Genomic DNA, 14,700 nt, shown 5'->3' with positions numbered 1-14,700 from the left:
TTCACCTAATCAGAATACACACACACACACACACACACACACACACACACACAGAGTAGGTAATTTCTGGGTGAAAATGAGTAAAGAAATGATTCAGGAAAAATCATTATTTAAAAAAAAAAGAAAAGAATTTCAGTTTCAGTCTATTCTGCCTCTCCAGTTGCACACCCATCTAGGTAGCAAGAGGATGTTTATATAGATGTCTTCCATAATCTCCCAAAAATGTCAACTGTAAGGAAATATTTTCATTTTATAGCATGTTCTGCTTTACAGGTATTTAAGTAAAATTAAATTGATTAAGGTCTTTCCCTAAAATGAGGCAGTGAAGCATTAATATTTGAAAAAAAATTGATATCTTATTATAATAATAGATACTGATGTTTTTAAATGGCTAGAAAATGCCAAATATTACAGACACTAGTAAATAACATATAGAGGGGAGCTGTGTAGTAACTCTCAAATACTCCTTGTGCATAATGGTCTCAGCTTAAATTTATAGTCATATTTAATAAAGCTTTAGAAAGAAACATCCATATAATCTTTGCTCAAAATAGTAGTATGATGTATTTCATTGATTCAGCACCTTCAAAAGAGGCAAGCCAATTAAGGGGGCAGTGAGTCTAAAATCCAGTTACCAGTAAGGAACCACACAGGGGGTTGATGAGCAGGAGAGAAATGAGGAGGCACTCAGGTAGTGAAACAGCAGTATAAAATCTCCAGCTCTTAAATTCCTGGAAGAGAAAGCTAGTTTGCCTATAGTGGTAACTGACAGTCATTTCTAAAAGGAAGAGTAAACTATAAAATACTTGAGGGTCAGGAGGATCGAGAGTTCAAAGCCAGCCTCAGCAAAAGCAAGGTGCTAAGCAACTCAGTAAGACCCTGTCTCTAAACATAATACAAAAAAGGGCTGAGGATGTGGCTCAGTGGTTGAGTGCCCCAGTACCCCCGCCACACACACACCCCAAAAAAGATACTTGAGGGCCACTGAGAAACCTTCCTTAAAGTCTGAAGATTGCTTACCTGGGTAAAACCTATATATTAACACAAAACCCAAAAATCACTAGAGGAGAAATACTCGAATGAGCAAAGCACATATCAAGTGATTCCTGCACTTGCCTCAAGCCACCATTTTTTAACTGAAGCAAAGGCTACCTCATAGCAAACAGAACAAATGTTAGAGTCAGAGAGACCTGGGCTCTTCACTTAGGAACTTTACAATCCTTGAAACATTTACTTTATCACTTGAACTTCCTTTATTTCATCTGTAAAATAAGGAACAGCAATATCCCTAGTCCAGAGAGTTATTGAGATGATCAAATAAGATAATGTCTTGGCACTCAGTGAGTGTTCAGTAAATATTAGCTATTGTTACCACCATCCCAGACTCTAACATAAGTGTGATACTCTGTTTACAGTGAAAGCCAAGGAACCAATTTAAACAAGAATGGACAACAGGCTTAATCCTGTCAGCCAACACCAATCATCTGATTTATAGCCACTTCTAGAATCACCTGGGAACCAAACTCAAAAAAGTTATTCATGTCTGCTAGGAAGACAGTGTCTGAATCTCATGTCAGATTTTTATATTTACTAAACCTTAATTTTCAGCAACAGGCAGCTTTATTGTTGAAAATTCTAAGCTAGGACAAGGTTAAGATCTGAAGGGACTATTTTGTATGGAAGATGATAATGTTTTTGAATTCATTCACCCAAAATATCTGAAGCTAAAATCAGCTGCTGCAAATGAGAATCATGCTTTAGTAAGTAAGTAATAATAGATGTGGACTTTGGAGCACCATAGACTTACATCCTGGTCCCTCTGTTAACTTGTGGTTTGGGGGCAGGTACTTAAACTCTCAGCTCTTTTCCTCATCTGGTAAATAGGCTACCAAATTACCCACCAAAAAGAACTGGAGACAACAGTTCATGCATTTAGTAGGGGCTTGTAAAAGAGTAGACTATAGTTCTGTCTCATAGAAACCTCACATATTTAGAAGAATAGTCTGTTTTCTATTGATGCTGGATGAATAAGGTGTTCCCCATTCATGCTGTGAATGAATAAACAGGCTTCTAAAACAAAAGTACAATTATATATTCAAAGAAATTTAGAGCTGAAGTCTAACCTCATTTCACAGAGGAAGAAACTGACGTCCAGTAAAATAAAAGGGGAGACCAATCAAGCCTGGCTGCCAGCCTTCCAGATATTAACAGAGAGAAGTATCAGACCAAGAGAACTAACTCCGAGCTTCTTCCTCTTCATAACACATGACAATTCTCCTTTATAAATATGTGAATGATGTTTATATAGTTCCTACATGGTCTAGCCAATGTTCAGGGAATCATGCTCCTGAGCTTGGCTTCTCAATAGAGTTTTGTGTATAATGTTTTCATGTAACTTTTCCTTTGCTATAAAAGGTTCTGACATTTAGGGATTCCATATCCAGTCCTGGTTTTACCAAAGCTTTCTGAAATCCTATCAGGTAATGGCTTCAACTGATGACCAAGGCTTGATACATTCCAGGGCTGCTCAAGACTCTGTCAACTCAGAAAAGAAGCCCAGGACCAAGAAAGCAATTGTAACCAGACATGCATCACATGACCCACCAACTTTCATCCATTTTACTGTTTACTGAAGAACAGAAAAAAAAAATAAATTAAGAATAGAACAGAGGAAGGAAAGCACTATGGGTCTTCTCAAGGGATCACTTGGCCAACACACATCCCTGAGATTTAAACAACTTTCTCACAAGAGTGGAAAATCCTGGGTTACTAAGGTTCTCAATAGGAACTATTAAAAAAACAGTATACATGATTGTATCATTTTTATTGTGGCCTCAAAGTTCTGTGGAGGAAAGCAGGAACACTGTTAAGTAAAAGAGAGTGGTAGATTTGGATAATCTGAAAGGAATCTTAAAATTATATAATATAATCTATCATCTCATAGGTGAGAGAATTAAGATACTAAACTATGTGCCCAAGATCACAGAATCAGTGGTGACACAGTCCAAAACTCTTTGTGTTACCTAGAATCTACTCAGCTCCTCTACCTGTATTGCAAACTTGTTCCACTTTTCAATATGTACAGGCTACAAAACACAACATGCTTGGGTCCTGTTTCAGGAAGCTTTAAAATGTAACCACTTACAGCAATTAATTTAAATCTAAGTATAACCCCCTTGAAGGCACAATTTCATCCAAATTCATCACTGAAATAATCTAAGAAACCTACCATCTTGCATTTCTCTACTCTTAGTGGTTTTCCCCAAAGTCACAAATTAAAGAGAAATTAGAGAAGAAATTTTGAAGTCAGTAGAAAAATTGATAAAGTACTAATTTTATTATCACCAGCAATAGCAATCACTTCCTTGCCCATATGCCAACTGTGTTTCTCTGGCAAATCTTTTCATAAAAGGGGTTGAGTGAGTGGCAGAGAATACCTTCATTATTCAAGAGTGAAAAGAATAGCAATTTAGTTTATTCAAGTCTGTTCATAATGGTATTTTTTGTTCTGGTTAGATATCGTGTTCCTGAGCCTAAGCAACGTATCAAAAAAAAGAAAAAGAAGGAGGAGGAGAAGGAGGGAGGAAGGAAGGAAGGAAGGAAGGAAGGAAGGAAGGAAGGAAGGAAGGAGAAAAGTGCTACTCTACTTTCAGTGTAAGTCCTTTGACGATGTTGGGTTCACTCCCACTTCAAAAACACTGGCTTGATTCTCAAAATCTTCACAAATCTTAAATGTTATTTAACAGTAAAATGCATAATTGACTTATACGATAGGTGAGATTAAGTCAACCTAGAGAATTACATTCATATACACCAGATGAATACAGGTAAAACAGGAAATTGGAGGCAAGAGAGGTAGACTGATTCTGATTTTGTACTCTAGTTTTACAAAATCTTCTTAATGGGTATCCTGGGTAAAAGATATGTGGAATCTTTATGCATTTTTGTTTACAACTATATTTGAATCTATAAATATCTTCACATTTTCAATTAAAAAGGTAGACCTGGGAGCTCTGACGTATACAACTTACTCTCAATTGATTCTGAAAAACATTACCTCTTATAAGAAGAGAGTGATAAAACAATTTGAGTCAATATTCATAATAGATGGTCCTATGTAAAGGGTATACAGGCATATACCTTGTATTATTTGTATTCTTGCAGCCTTCTTGTAGATTTAAAATTATTTCTGAAAGAGTTAAATGCACACACTGACGTGTATCAGTGTTTTTGTTTCATGACACTCATTTCTGTTATTATTGCTTTAGTCATTGTAAGTTTGATAGAAGAAGTAGTGTCTCATTTGGATTTGCTTTATTTGGTTTGGCATGTTCAAGTCATTTGTATACTTTTCTATTACAATGTAAATATTTCCCTGACTTGTGATTTAAAAAAAAAAAAAAAAAAAAAAACGATTTTATATTAAATGTTAAGCCTTTGTCTTATTTTCTTATTTGCTTTGTTTTAAATTAATCTTAAAGGTTTTAAGACCTCCTAAATCATTTGATTCTGAGTAATGCTTTTAAAAGTATGAAAGATGGTACTCAGGAAGCCACACTCAAGTTTTACTGCTTTTAGTTGCAACTGATATATCCTTTAAAAATTATGACTCCAGCCACTAGTATACCCTTAATGTCATCTTATGTAGATAACATAATGTCATTCAATTAGAAATGAACATGGAAAGACAAAGTTTTTGCCCATGTATACCACACACTTTAAAGAGTCTCTATTTAGTCTAAATTCTAAATAGTTTCTTTAAACTTTTAATCATCACATTAGAAATATAAACACTGCAAGATACACAGGCAGTTAGAAAAATGGTCAGTTTTAAAGAAGCATTTGTCAGTTTATTTTTAATATATAAACTGAATCTCTTTCAAATCATTATTTCCAGAAATCAGAGTGACGTGTCCAGTTAGGCAGTAAAACTACAGGCTTCTAATATTTCCCATAAGCCAACAGACAATAGCCTCATTCACCATTCACCCTGGAAAAGCACAATGCCATGTAATTTATATAAGCCATAAATGGAACAGTAGCTTTATGTAGCTTGAGACCAACTAATGCAAGTTTGCTAAATCTATTCAGTGTCTCAGGATATGAAAAAATACATAGTCACTAAAACTCCTAACCATATTTTAAATGTATAATTTCAGTATTTGAGTGCAATAATATACCAATATTCTTTCTCTCAAAGGAATAGACAGAATATACATTTCAATAGTTTGTGTAGTTGAAGCTACTAAAATTTAAAAGATAATAAGATTATGTCCTCCATTTACAACAAGAGAGTAGAACTATTTACATTGTAAAGGTTGGCATTATTTCCACATAACATGCCAATATCTAAAAAGTATCATAACTTCCTAAACTGTTCCACATTAATTATAAATAACAAAATAAAAATTAATTACAATCTGGAAGTAGAAAAACTTTCAGTCAAAATAGCTCAATAAAGAAACACAAACCTTGTCATTGAATATTAATGCTTTCATTCTAACAAAATCTGCATTTTAACCACATAGCATTCAAATAAATTATATAATTTAATTTCATTATCAATAATTTTATATTACCTGTTGATCAGTCTCGTTTTAAAACTTGTATTCTTTATTTTAAAACTTGTATTCTTCTTTTTAAGTGTAATATGCTTTTCCCTCATAAACTATCAATATCTAGGAAGGCTGAAAGGAAACTAGATAAACATCTGCTGTTAAAAACCCTAGAATATTTTCAGGAAAAACTGAAGTTGAAAACAAACTCATATTCATTCAAAAGTAAGTTGCCTGTATGAGAAAAAGTCTTATGTTAGACTATTGGCTGTATTCCAAAATAAATTCTTTTGAATTATACCTTACAGATTCCACTGGCATCAATGAAGCTTGAAAACTCACAGGTGTGGAATTAATAAAACTAAGTGGTTCGTTTCTAATTACAATGCACACTACCAAGAACAAACCAGCAGAGCGCTGGTCTTGTTGGTACCATGCTTTCTCCTACTTTAAAAACGTGTGCTGGGGGAGGAGGCGAGGGGAGAGTGCTGGGAAGAAGGGAAAAGCCTTTTCCTAAAGCACTGAACTGAAAAGAAGCTCAAGTAGAACTGAATTAGGATCCAGTAGTTGGTGGAGATAAAGTGATTATCAATTTCTAGAAACTTGTACATTAGCTACTAGAAGTGGGTGAAATGTCTGTCAGGGTGCTTGCCCAAGAACAAATAAAACTCCAGAAGGAAAATTACATATTACAAGGAAAAGTAACTGCTTAGTTGGCCACAAAAATAAGCTTGGCTCTTCTGAGAACAATCTTTGTTTTTCCATTCTGGAAGGCAGGCAGTGGTGCTCAGCCACCCTTTCCCAGGGTCCTCCAAGGCACCTCACCGCTTGGATGACAGTTCCATAGAAGCTCAGCCTTTTAGGTTTCTCTAACAGTTTCAGTTCCCACAGACCCCACTTACAATTCTATAGGACGTCTCTATCACATAACATGACATATTCATTAATTATTTTTAAACCCCAAAGCACACTGAGAACATTTTCTTAAGGAATAAAAAGAAAGCAAAAACACTATTCAAATACCCCCAGAGATCCAAGAATAAGTTCTACAGTCAATGGTGACGAGGTGCAAAATCAACATTTTCCTTTCAACATTTTCCGGGAATTCCAGTACCTTCCAAGTCCCCAGGTGTTGATCCCGTAGCACGCTGGCTTGGCAGGGCCCGGGCCCAGGACTGATCGTCCGTCGGTGCTGGTTACTCCTTGTTTAATTTGAATCGAAAACACGTTTTCCCCATTCTTGAAACCCTGCCCTTTTTATTATGCTTTCCGCCGCCCAAATGTGAGGTTCACCTCTCGCTGGGCGGGGGGGGGGGGGGGGGGGGGGTATGGGGGGAGAAAGCCGCACACACAAGTCACAGCTCCATTTGGCAAAGCTCACTCCACAGTTCCCCGAGGGGCAAAGTGAAGACAAACCGGTTTATTACGTCAATGAAGCTGAAGTCCTTAACAAAATCATTTAGTTGGGGGGGGGGGGGGAGAGAAACAGAGAAGGTGTGAAGGAATTCTGGGCTGAGAAGGGAGACTTACTTACATGTTGGCATTACTGCGCGGAGGTCCCCTGAGGCCTCTTGGTCATCCTCCACCACTTGCGGCGCTCCGCTGCCCCGAGCTCCACGCTCCGCCAAGGGGACCCCTGCGCCTGGGCCGAGCGTGGCGGCTGGACCCTCCGTCACGCCCTTTCTGGAGAGTTCATCGGGTTTCCCGGCAGCTGGCTGCTCCACGCCCGCGCTCAGGGCGGCGCAAGGTGGACCCCGGGCGCGGCGGAGTTCAAGAGCGAATCCTGTGCGCGAGGGGGCGGGCGGCCGGCAGGTTCCTCCTCGCCCAGAAGTTTAAGAGTCAGGGCGAGACGCTGAGGCTGCAGGGTCAGCCTCTGAGACGGAGGAGTGCGACCCGCCGTCCTCGCCCCTGCTGGGTGAGGTGGGTCTTGGTCCCCCGCTTTGGGGCTCTGGGCTCCCGGCTTGCGCGAGTCGCTCTCCCCCTGCCGCCGATCCGCCCGCGCTTCCGGCGCCGCGGCTTGGCCGGAGCCGGGGTCTCAGGTGCGGCTGTCCCGGCTGAGCGCGGCCCTCGGGCGGCTCGGGTCTGGGCGCTCTGCGGTGGGGGCCGTCCCGATCGCGCCGCTGCCCCACCCAGGATCGTCAACCCGAGGGCAGAAAGGGAGAAGTCGCCCCGCTGGGCGGGCCGGGCGCAGGCAGCGGGGAGAAAGTGACCACGACAGCTGGGGGTGGGAGATTGGCGCAGAGCCGGCCGCAGCTCTCCGGCAGGGAGGGGATAGGGCAGAGCCCGAGGTCACCCAAAGGCAGGAGTGCTGAACCCAGTAGACCCCCGGCAAAAGAAATGAGAAGCTCGGAATGCAGGCAGGCGCTCCGGGGGGCATCTCCTCCCTGTCCGCGGCCGTTGCACGCCCCCAGCCAACTTGGGTCCCCGGGTCCCCCTGAGGGGCTCCTCTCTCAAGCTCCGGAACTGTAGCTTTACTTTACTTTTCTCTTTCCTCTTTTCCACACCCTCCCCACCTGATACCCCCCTCTCCTCCACCTGATCCCCTCTCCCCACCACCTTTCAAAAAAAATAATAAAGAAATGAAGGTATATTAACAAGCACTTGGAAAAACATTAACACATTTTTTTGAGCAGTATTAATTTGCCAATGCAAACCTAGCTACTTACTTGCTACCTGCCTGTTGCTCCTATAAAGTAGCTGCCCTACTAAAGATATGGACACCTCCCCTTGGAGCCAAGAAGAGAGAAAAGGGGCTGACACTTGTAAGAGGGTCCCTTCCCATTGTGTATTATTAGAGCTAGTTAATAAAATACTAGATACAAACCTTAGGATGCCAGATCTGTATGAACATCCAGAGCCAGAAACAGCCTACCCTGCCCAAAGTGTTCAAATGCAGGCACGCACAGGCCATACCCAGACGTGCCATAGAGATTATTTATCTTTGATTGGCTAATGATAAAAAACTCTTGGGGTGGAGAAAAAAGAACAGGACTTAAGAACAGACAGTTACAGGCAGAAAGAAAACTGGACTTCTGCCACCAAATCCAGGGGCTTGACCAGGGTGTGTTCTACTTGTCTCTTTTATCAGTTTTTATTTTGATGAATAAATAGGATTAATAGAGACTTTGCATTGTAGCACTTAAGGGAAAGCTGAAGTTCTCTACCCAAGCTTCTGTTATTATGAACCCCAGAGATAGATGTAAGGTCTGCACAAACCAGTTAGAAGTAACCAGGGGCTACGGCCCAGGTCCCCAAACTCCCAATTCAAGTTGGTCTCTTATACCACATTGTCCCAAAGAAATTTCTTAAGTTCTACTCAGAATTTCTTGAAAGTGACGTCATTTCACAGTTTTGTGAGTGAAATGATGAGCTCAGTGTCTTTCACAAGACTGCAAAGTAACATTTAAGGATATGGTATCATCTGAAGGCTTGACTGGGGAAAGATCTGCATCCATATTCTTAAATATAATTTTAAATATATTTGATATATATAGATAGATAGATATAGATATATGTGTGTGTGTGTGTGTATATATATATATATATATATATATATATATATATATCTGCATTAGCCAATGTTCTCCAGAAAAACAGAACCAACTTTGTGTATATATGTACCTAGATTTATTTTAAGGAATTGGCTCAGGCTATTGTGGAGGTGAAAGTCCAAAATCTGTTAGGAGAGGCCAGCAGGCTAGAAACTCAGGGAAAAGGTGCAATGGGAGCCAGAAGGCCATCTGCTAGCAGAATTCTTATGTCCTCTGAAGAGGTTGGTGTTTGTTCTGTTAGGCCTTCAAATGATTGGATAAAGCTTCCTGACCTTATTAAAGATAACTTTCTTATAAGTCAATTGATTTGAGATTTTTGTTTTGTTTTGGTTTTGTTGTAGTTATTTTGGTACCAGGGATTGAACCCAGGGGTGCTTAACCACTGAGCCACAAACCTAGCCCTTTTTATTTTATTTATTTATTTTATTTTGAGACAGGGCTTCACTAAGTTGCTGAGGCTGGCTTTGAACTTGTGATCCTCCTGCCTCAGCCTCCCAAGTTACTGGAATTATAGGTGTGCACCCCCATGCCTGACTAAGTCCATTGGCTTTTAAAATAATTGTTTAGAGTATTTTTAAATTTTATTTTCTGTTTTATATTTTGACAAGTTATAATTATATGTTGATATAGGGTACAACTTGATGTCTTGATTTATGTATACAATGTTAATAATTAACTCAAGTTAATTAATTTATCCATCATCTCACATATTTATCATTTTGTGTATGTGGTGAGAACATTTGAAATTTACTCTCAGTAATTTTGAAATATACATTTTTATTAACTATAGTCACTTGTTATGCAAATGATCTCAAAATATATTCCTCCTGTCTCATTGAAACATAATGTTCTTTGACCAACTTCTCCCCATTCCCACTGACACCCTCTACCATTTTACTGTCTACTTCAATGAGTTTAACTGTTTTATATTTCACATACAAATGAGATCATGTGGTATTGTCTTTTTGTCTATCATCAGATGAATGGATAAAGAAAATACATTATATATATACATATATATATATATATATATATTGCACATTCTATTATATATATATATATATATATACACACACACACACACACACACACACACACACACATGCACAATAGAATACTATTTAGCCATACAGAAGAAGGAAATGCTATCATTTGACAACATAAATGAATCTGGACGACATTATGCAAAACCAACTGATGTGTGTGTTAATCTCATCCAAAAAACACCTCCATAAAAACATCCAGAATGATGTCTGACCAACTACCTAAACAGTATGACTAAGCCAAGTAAACATGTCAAATTATGGGCTGGGGTTGTGGCTCAGTGGTAGAGGGCTTGCCTAGCATGTGTGAGGGACTGGGTTCGATTCTCAGCACCACATATAAATAAATAAAATAAAGGTCCAGCAACAGCTACAAAATATTTTTTAAAAATGCCAAATTAACCATTACATTAACCAAAGTCAATTGACATTCTTTGAGAAGATAGGAAAGTATTTTCATGTGCCATTACATATATTATATATTAATATCAATTATGTTCATAATTTATGCATTGATATTTTTATGCAGCCATGTGAATCACAGTGGAAATATTTGAATGGGCCTTTGCCTGTCCTTGGTCAATTAGGTTAGCAACATCTGTATATTTTGAAAGTTCTATCCTCAAACTAAGGATTTATTCTTTATTTGTGAAAGCATGTTAAGGAAATGGGGTGTCTGGTAGAAAGTACAGGGTCTCTTAACGCAATACACTTGGGTTCAAACCTTGGCCCTGAAATTTCCCAATACGATGAAGTCTGGCAGTGTAACTGTGTATTTGTAGACTGATTTATAAAATCACAACAACAGTACTTAGAATGTTTAACTCACAGAGCTTTTGGACAGATTCAATGAGCTCAGGACAGAGAGCATTCAGTGAATTTCCTGGAATTTGGTAATATCAGTTGCCTCCTCCTGCCCCACATATCATCTCATCCTAGAAATGAAGTGCCAGGACCACATTCCTCTGCATACAGGAATCTTCTGAGAACATTCCAGGCAAATGAATATTGGACATCTGCTTGAATCCCTGAACATTGATGAACACTCAACTATGAGAAACTTCCTCTTTCCATTGATTGAATCTAACATTCATGGCTTCGGCTTCCATTCAGAACAAGGACATTCTATCTTCCACAATAAGTCTTTCAAATATCTGAAGACAGCTATCATCTCCCCCTCAGTCTTCCCTTATTCAGTGTTCACAGCTCTCATTATTTTAACCATTCAGTGTCTGGTTCCTGGATTTGCTCTTTCCTATCTACAGGGGTCAACATGAACCTTCTTTACCAGGTACGCAAAGTGGATTCCACACTTCATTCCTGATAACTGTAGGATCCTTATCTTACCTGAACTGGATGTTAATCTGGTGTAAATAAAAGTTAATATTGACTTTTTGAGCAGACTCAAAAGCTATGCACAGCAGGAATAGGTATAGTTATGATAAATTGATCTGTGTGTCAGACAGTATATAAATTATTTTTTAATAAATCAAGGTCAAGAAATGTATCTTAACTCGTAAATAATTCATCCCAACTGGAAGTTTCTGTCTTAATCTCCTATTTTTTCCTTAATCAATCCATGTCCTCCCCTTTCACCAGGTATATTGCTTTCCTCAGCAGGGAGGGATAGAAGAAAGCTGACTCGTATGTGTCAGTCAATATCAACCAATCCAGCTCTTGGACATGGTCCACCTGGGATGTCAATGAGACTCTTCCAGGCTCTCTCCTGACTCCCTGATGTTCAGCTTAGTCCCTCCAAGCAGCCCTTCTTTCTGGGACTTTGCTTTCCTCCCTGGTGTCTGTCTGAGAGGCAGAGGGCAGGACCCCTTAGAACCACTTATCAACCTGATCTCACAGACTGCCCTTCCCCTACCCCATCCTGTCTGACAGGGGGAGATAGATTTGCTTTCTGTGTTTTCCTCCACATTCTTCTGTACCTCAACTCCCCTCAGCACCCTTAGGGCTTAAAGTTATGAGAAAGAATTTCAGACATTCTGAATGCTTTCTGTTGTCTCCTCTGCCCCCTCATTCACACAAGCTATGGAAATGCACATGCTGGAAACTTGAATAGAGAGAGGAGGAAGGGGAAATAAATAGAAAGGGGGACAAAAATCTAAACTGTCAAAAGTATCGTGGCTCTCACGAATTCAAGATTTCTGCAGATAATTATTATTTCTGTTTCGAGAATAGGAAATTAAAGTTCAAAATGGTTAAGCAAAGTTCCCAAGATCATACAGGTGTGAAAGACCCCGATCCCTGTGCTAAGTTCTGAGTGACTTCTAATACTGTGCTTTTCCTTCATGGCTCTAAGTCTTTTCAGATGAACTGCCAGAAACCTTACTCAACAACGTGGCATAAATTTTCTGAATCCATATCAAGGAATATATTCTGAATCCATATCAAAGAACCTAGTATATTCCATTCTGTTACATTCAGTCCAATGTATCCGTCTGCAGATATCAATTAAAACCTTAACAATCTTTAATAACTTTTTGTTATATATATATATATATATATAATGTTAAAAATAGATGTATGTTATATATATGTTAAATATTATATATATATATTGGTACTGGGGATTGAACTCAGGGGCACTTGACCACTGAGCCACATCCCCAGCCCTATTTTGTATTTTATTTAGACACAGGGTCTCACTGAATTGCTTAGCGTTTCACTTTTGCAGAGGCTGGCTTTGAACTTGCAATCCTCCTGACTCAGCCTCCCAAGTCCTGGTATTATAGGTATGTGCCACTACACCAGGCCATACAAATTTAATAATGCTATTTCCTAAATGAGAGGCCTGGAGAGGCTTGCTTCCTGGTGTGATTGATCTATTTATAGTAAGCGTTTGGTGGCACACACTTCCAGCCCCCTTATCCATCTTGCTTTATTCTTATTCCACACTTTTGCTCAAATAGAACTCCAAAATTATCATAGTATTTTATATAAATCAAGAAGTTCAAGTAGATCTTCTATTCTCCTGATCTATGGATGAGTCATTCCAGGTATCCACCTAGAACAGGACTCCAAGGACAGGATATGTTCTTGGTGTTCACCTGCTGATGTCTTGCTCTTTTCAAGTGCTTGAAAGACATCATTCATCTTGATTCTACTGTTTTATGAATCCTTCTTTCCTATGAGAAAATCAGAACAGATTATATATTATTTTCAAGTTGACAAGGTGTATGTTGTAAGTCCAGTTCTTAGAGTATGGGGATGAATATAGGCTTCTATCAACTGCATGTACTGAAGTCTTTTCAAGTACTAGAAGCATTTTAGTCTTCCATATAATTCATGAAAGACTACTAATGAAAATTATACAAATATTAACATGGACAACAATCACCACTATTTTTAGTGCTTGTATATAACACTCTATTAAAAATAATTATGGCCAGGCCCTGTGGTACACGCCTGTAATCCCAGCGGCTTGGGAGGCTCACGCAGGAGAATGGAGAGTTCAAAGCCAGCCTCAGCAAAAGCGAGGTGCTAAGCAACTCAGTGAGACCCTGTGTCTAAATAAAATACAAAATAGGGCTGGGGATGTGACTCAGCAGTCGAGTGCCTCTGAGTTCAACCCTGGTAAACTGCCCCCCAACACACACACACACAAAAATTAGGTATAAGACCTCCTTTAATCTTTGCACCAACCCCACAGACAAAGAGACATGGTCCAAAAGACTGCAGCCAATTGGGATTTAAACTCCAGTTTTTCCTGGTTACAAACCTTACCAACTCAGGTCCAGCTGTCCTTGCAGAAATCATTTTTACAGAGACTCCAGAGTACATTCTGATCAAGAGAAATTCAAAGAAAAAAGACATGGATCTAGGACATATAAGCATGCAGGTTTTTCTGTTATTTTATTTTCCTGGCTTTAACCAGTTTGGATGAGTACTAACTAATGTCTCTGAAAATCTGACTGTGTATATATGCACTGCTTTAGTAAACGTTATAGTTTCAAAAATTGGAAACCACTAATAATTATACAAAAAAAACAAACAGTCCCTGGGAAGAAATGAAAGAATAAGGATTGCATTCATCTAAGTAATTATGAATTTGACTTCATATTCATTAATTTATGTATTCAATAAAAGTATTAGCTACTATATAGCAAGCATTATTCTAGACACTGTAACTATAGCAGTGAACAAAGAGTTCATGTTTTCATTGAGCTCATATTGTTGGTGTGAAAGGGATGACAGATAATAAAGTAATGAAAAATAGTATGTAGATAGTGATAGAACCCATTAAAAATAAAGCAAGGAAAGATTCGAGTAAGATAGGGTGGTCAGGGAAGATTCTTTAATAAGATGACATTGAAGAAGAGACTTCAATTAAGTGGATGATAGATCCAGACAGTTATGTGAAGGAAGAGTCTCCCAAACAAGGAGAAGCAAGTGCAAATGCCCATGGCAGTGTGGGCTTAGCTTACAGACAAGTAAAAAGAGAATGGGCAAGCTAGGTTTCAGGGGTAAATAAGGGAGTATAAATCTAAGGGAGTATAAAAGGCCACAGTAAGTGAATTGTGTTACACAATTGATGCTAAG

General features: G+C 38.9%; 1 protein-coding gene across 5 annotated transcripts in view; it reads right to left on the bottom strand.

The window, feature by feature from the left end:
* Adgrg6 (adhesion G protein-coupled receptor G6) overlaps nt 1-7,646 on the bottom strand; it is a 143,239-nt gene extending 135,593 nt beyond the window's left edge. For 2 of the 5 annotated variants that reach the window (XM_046450493.2, XM_058581630.1), the window contains exon 1: nt 7,090-7,644. In XM_046450493.2, the coding sequence (XP_046306449.1) occupies nt 7,090-7,091 (2 nt within the window). In that variant the 5' untranslated portion in view covers nt 7,092-7,644. Of the gene's footprint in view, nt 1-6,669; nt 6,810-7,089 lie in introns of those variants that run through there. The other 3 variants (XM_046450517.2, XM_046450501.2, XM_058581633.1) reach the window with 3 other exon arrangements.
* Between the last annotated feature and the right edge of the window lie 7,054 nt (nt 7,647-14,700).

The sequence above is a fragment of the Marmota monax genome, unplaced genomic scaffold, assembly GCF_021218885.2.
Source record: "Marmota monax isolate L192 unplaced genomic scaffold, Marmota_monax_Labrador192_F-V1.1 WCK01_AAM20220418_F8-fsc00030, whole genome shotgun sequence".
NCBI classification, from domain to species: domain Eukaryota; kingdom Metazoa; phylum Chordata; class Mammalia; order Rodentia; family Sciuridae; genus Marmota; species Marmota monax.
This window is presented reverse-complemented; position numbering and strand designations above follow the sequence as displayed.